Genomic DNA, 20396 nt, shown 5'->3' with positions numbered 1-20396 from the left:
TAAATGAAAAGTTAATCCCAGAATTCAGACGGGGATTCTACTTCTTTGACCTCTAATCATGGAACTTGTCAAAGATCCGGGGATTAGAAAGTTGGTGATAAAAGGCCATTTGCCACACACTCAATGAGCAAACCTATGTCAGCATCCACAGAGTTTGGACAGATGACCGTAATAGACAAACTAGACTCAGATTGTAGGTGTGTTTCTGTTAGGTAATAATAGGCTCCATGACTTGTGTGAATCACCGCTACCAGAAAACAGAGAAAGCAAAGAAGGAAATACAGGAACAGAAAGTGTTCAACCCCAGCCCACCTCTATGTAGCTTCATCATAGTTCTGACTTTCCAACAGTCACTTTGTGGCAAAACCTACTTTATGTTTACTCTGTTTATGCAACTTACAACAAAGCAAAATGACTTTTAGCAAGACATTGGCGTTCTTCCTGAACCACAGCAACATATGGGAATAAGAAAAAGAATGAGGTGAAAGCGTGGTTTCCTTTAGACTAGTATTTAGCGTACACTGGGGAGTGGGCAGCAGGACTCTATGTACCACATTGGGACCAGATGGGAAAACTTCATAAAGATCTAAAGATTGCCTAGTGAAACAAAACATAGTTTCTTAGCTTTAGTTTTATATTCTGAATTCACAGGTATCAGTTAAAACTATTTATTGTAAATGAAAAAGCACCTTCCGAAACCAACAATCAAATATTTCTTGGATTTTCTATGGCTTTATATATTTTAGAATTGACTTTCCCAGCAGTGATGGGAATCGTCGAGAATTAAATCTATAGCACTTCCTTCTCAGCTGTGTCCGCAGTCTGTCTCCTCTTCTCTCTCTTCTTCCTTAAACCCCAGTGCTGAATCCTCAAAGGTGAAAAGAAATTTTCAGAATAGGAGAGGAAAACATTTCAGCTATAAGGAAGGGTGTACACTGATAAATGCATCAGAAGTAACAGTCATTTTGGAAACAATGAATGACGTTGCAGTTGAATCTTAGGGTGTTGTTCAAAAGATACCATTACCAGGTAGAGAGCAGAGTATAGAGTGCAACTCGATATGTTTGTCCTGCATTTCTAAACTGTCTTTTGTTTCTGATTGTTCTTCCATCGATGTTCAATGAATGAATTTGTGGATGAATTTTTGACATGTTTGTATGCCTTTCAGTTTGTGACATCTCATATTTCCCAAATGGTTTGTTGAAGTGTTAGCTAATTAGAAGTATTTCTTAAGTAAATATTCAGGAAAAGATTACGCTTAATTTGAACTCTCAATTGATAAGATGTTATTTTCTGTATTTATAAAGATTATAGCTTTTATCAAACTGTTCTAAGTAGTTCGTTTTAACTAATACGTAGATTTGTCAGCTGGACAACACCTAGGAATGACATCGGAGGAAGGGCAAGCGAGGCTTGATGGAAATGAAAAGACCTACACGCATGTATGTGAAATTTACTTTGAAATTTCTAGTATAATATGGTTTTCTGTGCTTTAATAATATAATACAGTCCAGTTGAAATTACCTTACATGCTAGCCTTTTAGAGTCAAAAGGTCATAACTGAATGATATTTATAACATTTGAACTAGTTACAAAACTTAAAATATTGTTAGAATCTATAGATATTCATAGCTCAACTTTATCTTTGGATTGAGGCAAAAAAAATAATAAAGTCCTGAATATTGTCTGCGCCTTTAATTTTTATAACTCCCTTACGTAATAAAGAAAGTAACATCAAATATTGAGTCACATGATGAGACAGTTGAAATTATGAACCATGTAAAAATGATGGCCACTGATTCGGGCTCACGCGAAAGGAGTCAGGATTCTCAGGGGTTCAAAATGTGCAGTTCCATATGGCTGGTCACTAAGGTCAAGGTTAGAGATGGATTCTTCCTTGTGACCTCTGTGTAACGGACTCTGAGTCTACATTCAGGGAGAGAATGGGGTCATGCACTCAACTCAACTGCTTTTTAAGAGAATCACACCTTCCAGGATGGGACCTTTGGTTGTTAGGGCACAAACAATAACTTTCTAATTTCTTTCAGTTCAGTGTAGGAAATCAGTAAATATGATTTAATGTTTTATCTGCTCTTATTAGTGGGTAGTGAGTAAGTTATAATTGGATGCAACAGATAACTATGTCAATGTGTAACACTGTCATAGTGTATAATTGGAATTAATATTTAGGAATTTGCTTCTCTTACTGATTGATGTTGATCATATGGGCTCCTAATTAAAGTTTGCCTATTCTCCAGTTATTAATCTTGAAAAAATAATCTTAAATTCACTATGGGGTCTCACGATTTAAGATATGGTGGGGTGAACTATTTTAAGTGAGGAAGCCTCTGTGACATTAAAAATCATCTACTATCTCATTTTTTGGGTGGATTTAACATATAAGCGATTGTTCAGTGCAAACGGTGACAAAATTAGTTTTGCGGGTTCATGTTTTTCTTCTAATTTAGACTAAGGCAACTTATTTTTCACTTTCTAGTTACAGTCCAATAATTTGGGAGTAAGTAAATGTAGATTAAGATTCTTAACAGTTAAATTTAGTTATATTCTAATTTTTCTCGGTTCATATTCTATTCTCCAGGTTATACAAGAGGAAAACGACACTCAGAGGCCACTTTCCCGAGAACAGGACAAGAGAATATTACATGATGCAGTTCTGACCAATTGCCTTCAACAACAAAAGGAGACAGAAATAAACCTTCAGAAAATGAATTCTGAGGTATTTTCTTTAGTCCTTTTCAAACATGTGTGTGTGTATTCGTGTATGTACATATTTTAAAAACCAATGTTGTACGTATGGGAATTGTAGAGGATTTTAAAAGAGAGAGAGAGAGAGAGAGAGAGAGAGAGAGAGAGAGAGAGAGAGAGAGAGAGAGAGAGTATTTTAGGGGGAGTGACATTTTTGGTCCATTGCAATAAATGATATTCTTGACTGAAGTCCTTTTATGTCCAACAGTCAAGTAGTGACGTTCCCAATGTCTCATCTAAAGGGGAGGCTTTCAATGCTTTTTACAGGGATCGATGAGCTTTCTACAATCTCAAAACTATTGCTACTGATAACGGAAGTTTCAGTGTGAGGCAGTGATTTCATCCCCTTGCTGTATTAGCAGAGAGGTTAGTTTTCACTTCCACTGATTGTAAGGAGTAGAGGCATAGCCAGGTCAGGGACCGTCTTTTAGATCCCGTTCTCCTACTTTTGAGAAAGTAACAACTTGCTCCCAGTAGAGTCCTACTTCAGACTAGGAACTTTTGAAGAAATTGGATGCCGTGATACATACTTAGTGATAATTTATTGGTGAGGATTTTATTCAGAGAAGTCAGTGTATTTGCCCCTGTTTCACATTTATTTCTCCTTTAAACATTATGAAAAGGAAATAACACTTATGCAGCAGCAAATGATCTCACTACTTTCTAAGAAGAGCTCTATAATTTTGAGCTTATTTTCCCTGAGTGTTTTGAAATCTAAGGCTTCGTTGGAATTTACATATTTCCACTAGAAGAGCAGCAAGCACACTATTGCGGAGCCCAAAGTCCTGCGGAAAATCCTGACCTTGCTCATCTTTTTAATCACTCTGTTCAAGATTGTGATAACGAAACGAGTTCATTGATGTATAAAGAAGTGCTTAGCGCAATGCCTAGATGTATCAGTGATTAGTAGATTTAATCTTATAAGTGACTCTGAAAGTATTAGAAATGTAGAATATCTTTTCAGTATTCTTGGGAATAAAGTTGTAGGAAATGTAATCAGTCCAAATGTATGCAGAGTGAATACTCTTACTGTGGGAGAGGTGTATATTCAGACGATAACCTCTATTTTAAAGTGTAGTCAGACTTCTTAATCTTTTATTTCATGCCTTCTGGGTTTGCTGCCTTTCCAGTTCTGAGACGCTTAAAGTTCTCTTATGATTTTAAAATTCTCTTTTTCCATTTCATGGATTCAGCATCTTATATTAATTTTGTTTTTAACTTTTTGGAATTTATTCTTGTATAAAGTTGGAGGTTTGGATTCAACGTTGTATTTTGCCAATGGGATATCCACTTACTGCAACCTTTTCATTATATAAACATTTAGGTTCTTCTTTAATTTCAGAGGATATCATGATATGTCATTTCATTGAATGCTAGCTACAAGTCTCCTTTGTTTTACTTAGGTTTCTGAGAGTTACGAAAAAGAAAAAGACCTGTTGCCTAAAAATCCGATGTTGGGGGATGAAACCACCATAGGAAGACTGCAAAGGGACACACTGAAAACTCAGAATCAGGAAATGGAAAAAAAGTACTTTGAGGACACTGCAAACGTAAAAGAAAAGAATGACTGTCTTCAAAAGACGAGAAAACTGAATGACGAAACACTAACAAAAACAGTATTTGAATGTAACAGACAGCTTAATGTCCCAACAGCTGAGAATACAATGCTGAACTCTCAGCTGGAGAATGAAAGACAAAGCAAAGAAAGACTGAAAACAGAAGCGGAATCCACCCATCATTATAAGCTTAGTAAGCAATTAATAAGACACCTACAAAATGCTTTCCAGGGATTAAGAGATGAATGCTTGCCCTTATTGGACAAAAGCGGGTTTGCTATGTGTAACCGAAAAGAAAAGAAGGCGATTCTTTCTCAACAACTTGCTAAAGCTGGAAGTAAATTCAATAGCTTAGACACTGAGCTCCCTCACACAAGATATGCTGTCAGAGACAGGACATTGGTTTTTGAACCTGTACTGAAAGACCTAAACCAAACTCAGTGTCAAGAGGAGGAAATTGAACCCGTGTATCAGAGGGAACACGGAAACGTGAACACATATATTGGAAAGTCGGAATCCTTAAAGGAGAAAGGTTCTGACTTACAAAGTGGAAATATGCTTCTTCGACGGCAACTGGATGGTGCGTTCAACAAAAGTGACAATAATGAAAACTCAGGAATGAGTGTTGAAGAGCAGCTTCAGGAGGGCAGAAAAGTGCTTCAAGCTGAATGTGAAAAACAAGATCCTATTGCGAAAGAGAGACATAAGGAGTTAGTCGACACATTGATTCACTTGGAAGGAAGAATATGCCAGTATGAAAACGATGAATCAGAAAGAGAAGTAAGTATCCAGAAAAATAGTTTTCAAATTTCCCGAAAGAAAATTCAATGTTCAAATATTTGATGATGGCTAAGTGTTGAATCTATCTGAATATTAAAAATATATAGATTACAAATGCATTTGTGCTAACAGCTTAAAAGCATACATTGTATCCAGCCAATAAAACTTAGACCTGTGAGGTGCTTTACTTTGAGTCAAGACATTGTGTTGACTATGAAATTTTAAGGTATAAATTGTTATTAGATACATATTGATATGAATGATTTAGTCCTATACTGCTGCAATAATAATTTTCATCTTTGTTACCACATTGTAATACCATTGTGAAGCAGATAAATGGAAATGCTCCTATGCAAACAGAATTTTTAGAGATAAAGGTTCAATTAAGTGGATTACGTAGAGTTAATTCTAGATTTCCCACATGAACTGAAGTGTAGATGCTGTCCCTTTCCCTCAGTAGTTTCTTCCACATTTTAGTTGGTATAATTTTGTTTTTATTCATGTCAATTTGATATAAATTGGAACTATTTCAGTCCCAAATAATGTATTCTTATGACCTGTGACCTCTTTAAAGACAGCTAATTTTTCATTAAATCATGATTTTGGACAAATGTGAGGAGTTTTATCAAAACTCTACTTGATTTGATCTTCCCACTGCTATGTATAATTGTCCTTGAATATTTTTACAAATTCGTATTTCTCATCGCAAGGCCCATTTACTATCATTTGGACATAAGTTTGTCCATTTCAAAGAGCATTGTAGCGGTCTGTGATTTATTAATTTGGCATTGGGTCCCCATTTTCAGACGAGTGAGGGGAGGCAGGATTCATGTGTAGCAGGAAGGAGGTCCAGGCCACGTTACCTGGGGCCCTGAAGACCACTGGAATGAGTTCGCTTTTCTTCTAAGATACAGGCATCTGTTGGAAGGTTGTGAGCAGTGGACTGTGTACGTGAGGACCTGTGAAGTCAATTTAAGCCTGTGATAAAAAAAAGGGGGAAAACATTCCACAATGTAGAATTGACTACCACTAGTCCCACCGACATACCAATTTCCCCTTGAGATGTCAGTAGATTGTTAAGCTTTGCAGCTTCATCAGGGGAAATGGGGAGTGGGGCTGAATCTGTTGTTCAAGTAACCTACGTAATAGTGAGTGGGCAGCGGGATAACACCTTCTGTGTCTTACCCAGATTCAGTAGACAGACTTGTGCCCAAAAGAGGAAAAGAAGGTGAAATGATGCCTGGGGTGATCTTTTTCAAGTTATAGATTATATTAATGTGTTAGAGTTAGCGATTATTAACATAATTTAATAGATGTGATTATAAAATCACTAACAGCATCATCTTCCTAGGTGGTTGGGAGACAACTTCAACAAGAGCTACCTGACACCACAAGAAAACTGCCTCTGTCAGAGGCTTCACGGGAGGTTAGATCACGTTACCGTATGAATTCAGAAGCTGAGACACAGGATTTCAAGACGTTAGAGCAACTCAGACGTCAGGTATGTGTGAAATGTAACCTGTCAACAGTTCATCTATAGTTGATTAATATAAAGTGTTTTAGGATCCTGATTTTCAAGGGCAGCTTTCTTTTGTGTTTTTGTTGTAATTAATTTATTATAATATTATTATCTTTATAATGCACTTCTTCCTTAAACTCTGGCTTGCATCCTGCTATTCGCATTGCATGTTTTTTCTTAGAGTCTATACCCTTGGTAACGTTGAGAAATAGGCAGCGTTCCTCATAGAAATGGAGAGACTTTTTCCTACTAAACAGTATTTTGTAGTGATCGCTCCATGACCACGATGAGCAGCCATTTAAGATCAGAAGATGATGTTTACTAGAACAATTCAGGCATTTGTCTTATTTCTTGTCATCACTTTTGTCAATGGTTACAGCACTGGCATATATTTCATGGACTTCAGACTGACTCGTACAGAAAGTTCATTATACAAACCAATTGAAGTAGACATTTCCCTCATTTTGTTTTCATTTTAGAAATATTGTAAAAGTATAGAAATATGTAGATCATTATAGTATGCACACCCACAATAGAGAATTAAGAAAATAATCGAGATTCACTATTGTTCTTTTTAATCTTCATTGGGATGCAATTCCCATATCATATTTCACCCATTTAAAACATACAATTCAATATCTCTCGTTACATTCAGAGAGTTGTGGAACTATCACCACAATCATAGAACATTTCCGTCACCCCCAAAAGAAACCCCACATCACTTAGCTGTCACCCGTCTTCCTGTCTCTCCCAGCCTCAGGCAGCCACCAATCTACTTTCTGTCTCCATAGATTTGCCTATTTTGGATGTTTCATGTGAATGGAATCACAGGAAGTGAGGTCCTTTGTGACTCGCTTCTTTCCCGTAACGTCACGTTTCCAGGGTTCAACCGTGTTGTAGCACATATCAGTTGTTAGCTATTTCTTCCTATGGCCCAACATTACTTCACTTTGTGGACAGAATACTTACCCATTCATCAGTTGATGGAACTTTGTGTTGTTTCCACTTTTTGGCTGCTAATAATTCTGCTGTGAACACGAGTTTACAAATTATGGTGGGAGCCAATGTTTTGATTTCCCTGCCCTCGGATTTCAGCTCCCAACCTCGCCTCTCCGTGACGCTTTCTCTGACTGTCATTGAACTCATGTTCCTCAGCACTTGTCAGATAGTCTGTGCAGAGCAATCAAGCCCTAAATTTGACATAGTTTTAATTTTTCATGAGCGAGAATTCTGTCTTTCTAAGTATAAGTTTGTCTAAGGGGAAATAGTATTTGATATGATGGCACCTATCCTGGCATAAATTAAAAATGTTTTCTTTAACAGTTGTTAGGATAAAATTAAATACTTTATACCAAACCAATACTTCCCCTTGGAGACATTGATATAACTAAATTTTTATTCTGAAGTATTTCTCACAATTATATATAAAATCGAAAGCACGAATCTAACAGAAAATTGTTCAATGAAATGCTCATTTTCCCCCTCTCCATGAAAACAAAAAAATAAAATTAAAGGGAAGCAGCCCTTCCTCTCTGCAGCCAGACAGGGTGTACAGATTGATAGCACGTTCTAACTGCACAGGTCTGAGGACGGCTTTTCTGATCTGCCAGAGCGTGTTGCTTTCCTCTGCTCTTCTGAGTGCTTGCTAACACATCCCAACATAATCAGTTCCCGGGAATGAATTGGTTTGGGAAGTTGGGTTTAGCACTAGAGTCCGGTATTCCCACATCAGTGGCTTTACCCTGCCTCTCATGGTCATAGAAATTGTATGCTCAATCCGGGAGGTGGCATTTGCATTGTAGTCCAACTGCAAACCCTTTGATTTTACTGTGCGCCGTGTCCTTTTCTATTACATATGTTCCTTAATTTAATCTTCCCAATATCCCAGTGAGGTAGATGCCACTATTGTCTCATTTTATACATGAAGAAACTGAGACCCAAAAAGTTTAAGTATTTTGCTCAAGGTCGCCCAGCTAATAACTGGTGGACTTGGGATAAAAACCCAGGCATTTTGGCTCTTATTTAGTTACTGCCCCTCAAACTATTCCATGAACTATCTGACTGCCCCCAAGAGTAACATGTCAACTGGACTAGCCTGGTAATTCACATATGTCAATATTTAAAATTAGAGCTGATGGGATGCTTGGAATACAGTATGTTTGACTTCTCGGGTCATTTGTACTACAAGATATGATAATTAAGTGTGAGAACTCATTCTAGAAAAAGTGCTACATACCTCGTTTCTGAATATCACTTCGGTCACAAAGCTCCCTTTGGGAAGCTATGCACCAATGCCACCGCCTAGTTCACAGTTCAAAGCAATTTTGGAACTCTTTTTCTGGAATGGCCATCATTGCTGTCATCATATTACCTTTGATGTCCTGAATGTCATCAAAGAGTCTTCCTTTCCATATTTTCTTTATCTTTGGATAATGACATATTTAGTCATTGGGGGCCAGATCAGGTGAGTAGGGAGGGTGTTGCAATAAAGTTATTTGTTTACAGGCTAAAAACTCCCTCACAGACAGTGCCCTGTGAGCTGGTGCATTGTCGTGATATAAGAGCAATGAGTCGTTGGCTAAAAATTCAGGTCCTCTTAATTAACTTTTTCACACAACCTTTTCAGCACTTCCAAAGAGTAAACTTGGTTAACTGTTTGTCCAGTTGGTAGAAATTCATAATGAACAATCCCTCATATATAAAAAAAGGGGAGCAACATCATTGCAACAAGTTTGCGAACTTAGTTGTCAGATGTCATAGATCATCAGTAGTTCAACATCACTTTTTCTTTATTTTAGCAGCAAGAAGCAAGAGCTCGACATACAGAGGATGCGAGATGTACTGAGAAGATTCAAGATCACGTACAAAAGTATAAGTTAAAGCAGCACAGAAAATAACCTGAGTATCTATAAAGCAGATGTGTAGTGTAGTATGACAGTTAGATCAGTTATAACAATAAACACATGAGTGTGAAGCTGGGTCAAAGTGTCAGCTTTGCGCTACCTTGAAAAGAATAATTTGTGTACATTGTCTCTGATTTTGCACATTATCCACAATTCACAACTAGAAAAACGGCACAATTGCCAAATCATGCGCTTTTCAAATTGTAAGATTTTATGTAGTTGCTCCTTCAGATATTTGTTCAGAGATTATGTGGTATGCTTTAAAGTCAATGTGTGAGAATAATTATGTCAAAATATTCACTTTAGGCTTGACACTGAAAGCACTGACCTAACAACGACAACTAAAAAGCTAGTGGGCCTAATCGAACAGCTTCACAGGAACCTGTCAGGTACAAGCTTGGTGAGTCAATCTCTTCATTTGTGTCATACTGCAAAGGAATGTGTATGTCTGTCATAGTAGCTTATAATACTATTTTAGACAATAAGAACAGTCTCATTAATAAAAGTACTGTATTCATGTTGATACTACTTGCTGGGAGTAATGTAATTCCTCTCTACAGAGAAAGAAATCTCAGTTCATAAAATTAATGATTTTTGCAGTCAGATTTTTATACAAAAAGATTGTGATAGTCGAAAGGCAATATTTGATATATACCACATTTCATTTACCTTTCGTTTGTCCAACGAGTTATCTACCACCCACACACCCAACATTCTGCCGGACTGCTGAAGTTTCCCCTGCAGAAAAGGAAAGTGGAAGGCACGTTAGTCCATAGCGATTCTGAAATACAGCCTGACGTGTGCTGTCTGTTCTTGGATTAGGACTTAGTCCTACCCATGCCAGTGCTTCTCCATGGCCCTTTGCTGTCCCCTGTGAGTCTTTGTCCTGTCCTTTTCATAAGAAATGACCTGTGCTTCCAGCTCTTTCCTCAGCATCATTCCTCCACCCAAATGTCTAAGACCCACAGGCCTCCTCTTATTTTCCACTGTTTTGGTTTTTACTAGGAGACTCTCCCCAGCGGGCACGATGCCGAGGACACAGTAACCCAGAGAGAGGCGGGAGCTCAGGCAACGGGTGAGCCAGGGCCGGGGGGCCTTTCGGGGTTGGGCGAGGTGGTGACTTCTTCTCTATCTACCCTGGAAGCTGTTCCCGCAGACCCCTTCCCTGCCATCCTGAGCCAATCGGGGAGTGGGTGGCCAGGGGTTGGGGAGTCCCCTCTTGTGGGAGGGTTTCCAGTTCCCAGCGGATCCTGACCTGGTGGGAAAGGGCCACGAGGGCAGCCATCCCTAAGCGCCCTTCCCCCTTCACCGGCCTGGCCAGCCGCAGGTGACTTCCTGTGAAGGTCACGAAGGTGGCGTAAGGTGATACCGTCCTGCGGGTTGGGAATCACTCTACAGCTAGTGCCTCATTATAAGGGAAGTGGTTAAGGGTACACCTTTGGGAGACGTAAAAAACTGAAAACTACTCTAGCTTTAGGAAACGGCCCAGGAACACTAAAGAACAAATGACTTCTCTCAGGTGGTGGGATACTGAAGAGCTGGCCCAAAGGAATCTTCATAAACTCTTGTGTCTAGAACATGTGTGGGTGTCTGTGTGTGGATATGTGTACATACATACTTATATACATGTATTTAGACAGAGAGAGAGAATATGAATATTTGATGAGGGTGAGGACTTGCTTTTACTGTTGGAGATGTGTAAGCTGGAGGCAGTAAACATCGAGGAGAGAAAATGAAACCAGGTTCCTCTGCCTCCTTCACCAGGAAAACTGTTGCACAGAAATGTGTGCCACAGAGTTATTTAAGGAAGACCAAAGCTGTAGGACCCTAAGGTGGTGGTAGGACATGCAAAGCCTGAGATCTGGTTCAGCAAGTGGCGCTGTGAACAGGAACCCCCACTTGCTCTTTGTCGAGGGGCCAGGCTAACCCTCAGGCCCTGCCCAGTCTGTAGTCAGGTGGGAGGCCCTGACAGGAGGCCAGGGCCAGGGACCGCCCTGGAATGGACTACCCTGGAGACAGAAGACAATGATTAGAGTCTTTGGGATGAACGATCCATTTTTCTACTGGGACAGTTTCAGTAGTTCTTTAGATATTGTGAACAGCATTATAAAAGTAGCGTCTTTTTGTAATTGACCTCAGGTTGCATCTCATGCTATAGAATCCAAATAAACCCTCCAAAAACCAAAACAAACTTATTCTTGAAAGGAATTGGTCACTGTGTCTATTACCTTACCGTGGAAGCCCCCCTTTACGTAGATCTCCGAGCCCTGCTTCTTGTGAATTTTATAGATACTTGAACTGTGTGGTATGTTCTTTGGAATCTGTGGAACAGTTAATACAAAGCAAAACGAAACAAGTAAACTTTGTTGTTGGTTTTTAAAATAACATCTATTTCATGCAGAAAAAATATACGTATCACAAGTTCTCATTGTTTTCACTTTGATGTGCATGAGGATTGAATAACAGAATATATGTTATGAAATGATGTTCAGATATCTTTCCATTAAGTTTGTGCAAAAGTAATTGTGGTTTTTAAAGGTTAAAAATGAATGCAAACACCTCAATTACTCTTTTTTTTTTTTTTTCACCATGAACGAAAATATATTGCTCCTTTATTTCTACATTTTAAGAAAAAGCTTTCCAGAATTTTAGGCAATTATCAGAAACAAAAAAGCAAACAGAGTAGTTTTTCAGACAAATTGAGGTTACGGATTTTGGGTTTTATAACTAACTAAATTTCTATCAGGTATAGAACATACTTGTATCACTCAACATGTTTAAAACCAAATGTATATTCACTCTGCTCGGTTCGCTTTAAAGTTAACATCTGCTACCTCAGGGAACATTTTAAGTCCTTACTCTTTACATGGGCCTTAATTCCTCCTACTTCTTTCTCTAACACGAAGTAGCTTTATGTGCTTTGTTCCCTTGTTCAGCCATTCACAATGTACTGTCCCTTCCTTGCTACACATTGACCTGGTTTGTTAGCATTTTGGCAATCGACGCATGTCTTATTATCAGTAATTTTAATTAGCGGGGTCATCTGTGGGATGACCCAGGATGAAGTTGTTGCAAACACCTGTCATTGTAATTTCCTCTGGTTGCTCACGTTACCACCGCTATGTCGGTGGGCGTAATCTTTTAACACTCACCCTGCTGTATTTGAAAGCATCCTCACTTACTGAAAACAACAGGTTGTCCCAGACCATCCTGATTTATCTTTGCTGAAAGTCACTTATCTGCTATTATGTGTGCTCCCAGATTGCCTTCTAAGTAGAATTTGATGTGAGACTATCCACTGGGCTTTAGGGGTGAAAATGTGTCGGTGGTGAGGGGCTGCCACCACTGGGGCCCTTGAGTGACTAAGGTGGAAAGGTTATTTCCGAAACTAAAACCTCAATTACTCTTGCAGCAACCTAATAGTAACATGAAAAACAGTACTGATTTTCAAGGTAAGTTTTAAATGTTGAATTTAAGAATCTGGAAGTGAATGCCATAGAACTGTAGAGAAACTCATGTGGATTTGTCACCTACGCAGCACGAAGTGTTTTACTAGTGTTAGACTTTAAAATACCTTGGTAAACTACATTTTCTTTTCATTTCAACAAACATTTCCTGAGGGCCTGCTGTGTGACAACATCTAGGAAGAATGAAATACAGACCTGGGTCTAAGTTTGACAGGAAGATGGACGGGCATGGGGTGATTACTTTGCAGAAAAGGGCCAGGGAGGTGAAACACAGGAGGAACGCGCTATCGGGTACGCAGAGGAAAGAACGGGACATCTACTTGACCTGGACATTGAACTGTCCAGTGGCTGTTTGTCAGGGCAAAAGGCGGCCATTCATTTCAAGCACAGGGCAGAACACAGATGCAAGGGCATAGAAGCAAGAGTGCAGGGAACTGTGAGCTCTGTAGTGTCCTCTGGGTATGAGTGGCATGGCGACAGGAGATGATATTGGTGGTTGAGTGACAGCCAGATCCTGAAAGGCCCTATTTGTCTCACTCAGGAAGGAGCTGGACCTCTGTCTTGTATGGGAAGGGCTTTAAGCGGGCACATGAGCTCATGTTGGGGAAGAAACCATGGAGGTAGTGGGGCTGAGAGGGAGATCTGAGAGTCAGACTGTGTAGGAGGCTATGAAATTTCATTCAGCAAGTATTTGTTGGACCCCCAACTATGTCAGGTAATGTCCTAGGTGCTGTGGACAAAATAGGCCTGTACTCTGTGGAGTGCGACGTTGATATCTGTAGTCCAGACGAGACAAGAAGGGCCTGACCTAAGCTGGTGAGGATGGAGAGGGGGCGGAAGTGACACCCTTTGGTGACCCATTAGTGACCCATTAGACTTGGAGGAAGAGGAAATGGGAAGACTCAAACACAGCTCCCAGGTTTCTGCCCGGGGCGATGAGGTGAAGTCTATTTCCATTTTCCGTATATTAGCAAGTTACAAAATCAGGATAGCATTTCTGGCATAAAAGATGAGAGTTGTTTCTATCCCGCTAGAAGGATGCATACTTTGAGTTCTTTTCCCAGGATGGGGATGGGTTTAGTTGATGCAGTCTTGGAATCTTACTCAGCTTCCTTGTGAACCCAAACCAGACTTTGCCAATAGCCAGCTATTGTCTCCAATCACCAAATAGGTTTTCACTGTTTAAAATTTCTTCATCCACATGGGGATTGAACCTATGAAAACTTAATCAGCAGATTTGGAGAATCAACCACACCAGGGTAGGGTTAGACTTATTCTGTATTATTGTGTTTCCCCGAAAATAAGACCTAGCTGGACAATTAGCTCTAAAGGGTCTTGTGGAGCAAAAATTAATATAAGACCCGGTATCATTTTATGTTAGATAAGACCGGGTCTTATATTATACTAAAATAAGACCAGGACTTATATTAATTTTTGCCCCAAAAGATGCGTTAGAGCTGATTGTCCGGCCAGGTCTTATTTACGGGCAAACACGGTATTTACACTGGTCCAATGTCCAGTGGGGGGAAGTCAGTATAAGGCAGATTATGTTCAATACAAAATGACTTTCTGGCAATGAGAACCATCCTGTAATACAATGGGCAGTTGCCTGCTAAGGTCATTGCTCATATTTCCTGCCGTTGAAGACATTTACGCCTGGTCTATATGACCATCTGCCACAAAGCCAGACGAGACATTTTGGTTGTTGTTGTTCAAGACCAGGGTTAAATTTCTAATCTGCCATCTTGGGCCGCCAGAGCCAGAATAGGGAGTTGGACTGGATCATTTTAAAGCCCAACTCAGGGATGAGATTTAAGTTCATGCCTACAAAGTCAAGTCATTGCTAGAACTACGTGACCTCTGGAATTAAGAATGATAAAAAAATATAATCAAGAATTCAATAGTGGGTCTGGGAATAAGATCCTGGAGATTTTGCTTTTGATCGTTTTCCTTTCTAGGCAGCTCTCCTTTTTCCTCTTCAGGGAAATCTTGACAAATCCTGTGTTAAATTAACTCAGCCTTCTGTAGTTAAATATCACCTTTGTAAATGACACGTTTCAGATCCACATTAGTTGGCCTTTTATGAAAAAAATCTGTTATGGGGTAGAACTTGGAATAAATGGCTTAGTTCCAATTTCCATAACCTTTGAAGATGCGTGCAAGGATATATAATACATCTCTGTGTTTGTTTCATTGAAAGCAGCTCAAGGTGTTGTTAAAAACAGAGGACTCAACTCCCTCTAACTGGCATTCTACCAACAGACCTTTCACATATGCACTGTACTGTGATAATTCATAATGAGGCCCCTTGAAATATTCTAAAATCATAAAGTTCTCTTTGAGTCACCACAAGTCAGTTAAATTGCTTTTAGTAAAATTTTGGTACTAATTTACATGCTTATAATTTTGGTATTTACATACTTATATTCAGCATGCAGGCTGACTTTATTTACTGTGACATCTGCATTACCAAATAATTTTCCCTAACAATGCTGAATACCGAAGGCTTTCCTATAGCTAGGATAGGCATGTGTATTATTAGTGTGAGACGGTGGCATGGCCCTGGGCTGTTAGGGTGCATGTGTTGAATGGTATGGGTTGGACTGTGACCTTATTAGAAGCTTAAGAACACTTTTTGAGCTGAAAACTACTGTAATGATCATTTGCTGGATAAGACACATTTGCTGACCATCACAAGAGGTCAGGTGACATCTGGAGGTCACACATCTGTTTGTGGCACCCAGTGTTTATTCTACCATCTCCCTTAGTATAACCCTGTTGTTGTTTTTTCCTGGTGTCCTGGTATAAAATCTGGGCAACCTGGAAAAGTGAGAAGCACCAATGTAATAACTAGAAGCTGTTTAACTCCTTTATGGTGTGTCTGAAGACTTGGTAGAGGTATAAAGGATAGTCAAAGAGGAAAAATATCCGGGTGGTTTTCTTTCCTCCCTCTCCCCTCTCCTCTCCTTTCCTCCTCTTTCCCCTCTCTTGGAAAAACTATTAAGGAGAAATGTGTGCGTATAATGAAATGGAACCAAACACATTTGTAGATACCTGCTTAGGTACTTTTTAAAAATCTGTTAAATATGTCCATTTACTTTTTCGAAGTGTCATGTACTCATCGAATACAATGAGGAAATTTAATGTGCACGAGTAAATGATACACGTTACAAGGATTTTATCTTTAGGTCTATCACCTAGAACTTTAGTATTCCCCTGCAAAATAGATGGGAACACTGATATAAAGTAAAAACCCATTTTTATGAAATGTTAGCACCAATATCATTCTGTACAAAACTGAATTTTATGGAAAGCCAGAAAATGGCTTTACCGAATTATTTTTATCCAGATTATTTTATTTGGAAAACAAAAGCAGCTCGTTCTCGTCCCCTGATACTATCAGAGAGCACACGTCAGCAGTATCCTCTTTGCTAAATGAATTGGGATATGGGACACATCGGTGCCTTCAACGGCTCACACTTGAATATCGTGCTTTATCAGTGTTTTTACTTCCTGACATTGCCATCTTCATTAAAGAATCTCATGAGAATGCCTTTCCTTGTGCTAGCTGCCTGGGGAGAAGTCACACAGGTGACACTGTTGGGGGCCTGCTGTCCCATCAGTAGTAGCTCCATCTCTGATTTCCTACAAGGACCTTTAGATCAAAAGCAGGTCGCCGGCCTCTTGGTGCCAGGGGACCCCCAGAGAGCCCGGGTGCCGCCTCCTGTTGGATCAGGAGGAAGTACCGTCCTGCACTAGTGTGTTGGTTGCCTTTTCTTATATGGGCACTGGGAGAGCACTCAGTCGTGATGATACAGTGAGATATCAGAGTGTACTTCTCTCTCCTCGTCTTCACTGACCGCAGGGTTTCATGAAAAGGCTTATCATCTTCTTCATGAAGTGTGTAAAAGAAAATGTTTGCCTGTAGCATGCAGCCAGTCATGAGAGGAGAGTTCTGTTTGCCCAGGTGATAGGCCCTACAGAAGTGGAGTTGGGATGCACTTGTGTCTTATTGACGTCGGCTTTGCCCCTCTACAGGTTACGTGGTATGCTTAAAACAGTCTCAGAACATGCAATAACTAGGCGAGATTTCTTAGTCTTTTTAGTGTGCTTTGCAAAATGTTCCAATATTGAAGCCTAAATATTCAGTCATCCCTTTATGGTCCTATGTACCTGGGTTTGGAGTCATCCTTGATACTTGTTTGTGCCTCTTCTTAAGTGACTTTGGATGAGCTGTAAAACCTCAGTGAACTCAGCTCTGTCAGCTGTAAACTAAATATAATGGAGTTTCAATGAGGATTAGGAGCTGATGTGTCTGATGCAGTGATTCAGGACATAGTGAGCATCCAAAATATGTTAGTTCTCCCTTTCTTCTTAGCCAAGAATACAAGAAATAAAATATGGAGATTATTAACAGCTTACTGAAATATACTTAACATACCACACAATTCTCCCACAGTATGGAGACTTGAATGGAATGATTTGCATGGGAAAATCAGCTCAATGATACTTTGCCCAAATCTACAAATATGTACATATGGAAATCCTCCTGAATGAGTCTTGCTGAGATTCCCGATCATCATGATGCCGTGCCCTTTATTTCCTCCTCCATTTCCCAGCTCCTCACTGTACCCCTCTGCACACCCATATGCACAGGCATACACATGCACACACATACACACTGAGCTAGGATATGCCTTTGTTTAAAAGAGTCAAAAATATTCAAAATATAATGGGAGGGAAAGTAGGCAACTTTTGGAATACATATTAGCAATTGCTAATGGATTTGGTGGGATTCAGGGGGAACCCTTGCAGAGGACGGACAGCTATATTTTCTGTTTGTAACTTTTCCATAGGATCTGTTGCCATGTCCCAGCAACCGCTTAACTGCCTAACTGAAAAGGGGGACAGCCCCGACGAAACCACAGGAAATGGACCCCCCAATCTGGCTCCCCCAAACCTGGACACGTTCACCCCAGAGGAGCTGCTGCGGCAAATGAAGGGGCTCCTGATGGAGAACCACCTGCTGAAAGGCAAGCAGCACCTGGCCCCCGTGTTTCTCCATTCACCCTGGACCTTCCTGAGCATAATACCCTTTGTAATAAGGCTTGTTGTGAACTCCCTGCTCTCTGTCTGGTTCCCTGGGGACAGAAAGAGTACAGAATTAAGCTTTCAGTAAGGCTAAAGCTGCTTTCATTGTTTACTTTTGGTGAAGGTAAGTATAAAAAGTATTTTATGTGTCTCTGGGAAATAGCATATTGACATTTAGTCCATTTAAAAGGAAAAAGAAAGAAGGCTGCTACTATTGCAGTTAGTCCTACATATTATTACCTCGTTAAGAGGAAGCATTCTACTATCTCAAGCCATGGCTTTTGGCAGGACCTGTGTTTGAATCGGGTTAGTCTCTGTAGTTATACACAGGTACTTGTGCTATCTGGAGGTACCTGAACCAATTTTATTTTCTTGAGACTTATGAGGACTAGAAATGCCATTAGACCCGCTGGTCCTGTCTGAAAACAAAAGCCCCTCATCTTGCTACAGTCTTCTTCTGGCTGATCCTTGGGCCCAGGCCCAACGTGGCATCTTTAGATCCAGAGCCTCCCGGTGAAGGGGTCTGAGGGGCAGTATGATTCATGAAATCAGGTTCAGTCCCCTGGTGTGTGACGCCCTCACTGTGAACCCCATACAGAAGCCATGAAGCTAAATGAACGAGGTCTGAAAGGACGATTTGAGGAGTTTTCAGCCTGGACAGAGAAACAGAAAGAAGAACGCCCTTTTTTTGGGATCCAGAGCAAAGAAGCCAAAGAACGCCTAATGGCTTTGAATCATGAATTTGAAAATTTGAAGGAGGAACTTGGAAAACTAAAAGGGAAATCAGAAAGGTCATTCCAGGTGAGCAGACTGATAAGCTGTGATTTTTTTTTTTTTTTACTAATATTTGTAGTATCTTATTTGTAGAACCTTATTTGTGTTGACTTCTAGACCAAAACCTTTCATGGTTCAAGTTAGACAGATGTTTTGCATTACCTTGAAAAAAGTGTTCTTGCTGAGAAGGTTGGTTGCAGGTTTAAGGGTCATGAAAAATTACTGTTGGGGGAAAGACATTTGTAAAGCTTTGACCATATTGATTATAGTCAAAAGAATGTTGCAGTTATAAACTAATGTTTTGTATTCATTATAGACAGTGCAGAAGGACCTCTGCCTAGAACCATCCAAGTGTTAGTTTTCAGTGTGTCTGTGATATAAGATTACATTTTAAGAAATCTGTTACTCAGAAGCTTTACTTACTGACCTTGTCCTTCCTCTCTGTCTAAGATAGATTCATCACTTTCCATTGTACATTTACTTCTGAAAGATGGTTTAACAAATGTATATTGTGATAGAAGATTATATAGGGTTGCCGTGCTTTCATTGACCCAAAGAACCTGGGAAATATGCTCACAACGCAGAGTGGGTATCAAAGATGTTAGTGAAAAACAAAGCAGAGCACATGTGCAGCGTCTGCCTGGTTGCTAACGCTCACTGGGTATTATTTGTTTACATGGACGCATCTGCTGTTCATTTTCTTCCAAACCTGGATCTTAACTCTTTGGAGGACAGAGCACTGGGTTGATTCAGGGAGGACGTAACTCCAGATATCAGTGATCTTTCTTGAGACTTTACCTTGAACTTTGATGATCGCTAATTTCTTGAATGGGTAAAGAATGCGAACAGAGGACTAACATGGAAAGAAAGTAATGCAAAGGGGATGATTTAGAATAATCCAAAGGATGAAAAGTTGTTTAGAAAAGTGTCAGTTTGTATCAGTGATCTATTCATCAACTGGTGCTCATGAGACAATGAAAACATTGAGCTTTAGTGCATTTATATTAGTGTTGGAAATGTTTCACTGTGGATAAGGCTTACCACATCTGATGCTTCAACGTGTCTTCCAGTTGGAAGAGGTTACGTCACTTTTGGGGGGAAATCGCTCATTGTCTGAATGTTTTTGAGGTATAATACTCTGAAGAAATGATTACACCTGGGATATATGAGTCATTTTGTATTCTCTGGAAGAAGACGTCTTGTATGGTTTTCCTCCCTTGGCTTTTGGGATGTGAGCTGACAGTTGGCTTCAGCCAAACACATTGAAGCCAAAAAGGAAGCTTCCAGAAGCAGTTTGAGATTGTCTGCCTGTAGGTTTTCTTACCGATCCCAGCATTGGAAGAAGCTGAGATCAGAAGTTGAAACTCTGGACCGCTTGTTTCAGGGCAGGTGATCTATCGAAGTGAGCTACAAGCAGGACTCAGAAACGAGTCCTTGGGACAAAGGACTTGGTGTTGGAACAATGAGATACTTGGGGCTCTTTAATACCCTTGGTCATCAGCCTTCTCCCCCCCAGACTGTGCCTCCCAGGCTGACCCTT

General features: G+C 39.9%; 1 protein-coding gene across 1 annotated transcript in view; it reads left to right on the top strand.

Annotated features, from left to right (window-relative positions):
• LOC109440080 (ankyrin repeat domain-containing protein 26-like) overlaps nt 1–20396 on the top strand; it is a 97475-nt gene that overhangs the window by 32895 nt on the left and 44184 nt on the right. The window contains exons 12-20 of the mRNA XM_088788973.1: nt 1360–1442; nt 2600–2737; nt 4170–5102; nt 6454–6603; nt 9420–9490; nt 9831–9924; nt 10530–10599; nt 17848–18024; nt 18681–18883. Coding sequence (XP_088645099.1) covers nt 1360–1442; nt 2600–2737; nt 4170–5102; nt 6454–6603; nt 9420–9490; nt 9831–9924; nt 10530–10599; nt 17848–18024; nt 18681–18883 — 1919 coding nt within the window. The remainder of the gene's footprint in view (nt 1–1359; nt 1443–2599; nt 2738–4169; nt 5103–6453; nt 6604–9419; nt 9491–9830; nt 9925–10529; nt 10600–17847; nt 18025–18680; nt 18884–20396) is intronic.

The sequence above is a fragment of the Rhinolophus sinicus genome, chromosome 12 (genome assembly GCF_057876585.1).
Source record: "Rhinolophus sinicus isolate RSI-liver-muscle chromosome 12, RSI-T2T, whole genome shotgun sequence".
Taxonomy (NCBI): Eukaryota; Metazoa; Chordata; class Mammalia; order Chiroptera; family Rhinolophidae; genus Rhinolophus; species Rhinolophus sinicus.
The sequence above is the reverse complement of the archived record's forward strand: the minus strand, read 5'-3'. Positions and strand labels throughout refer to the sequence as shown.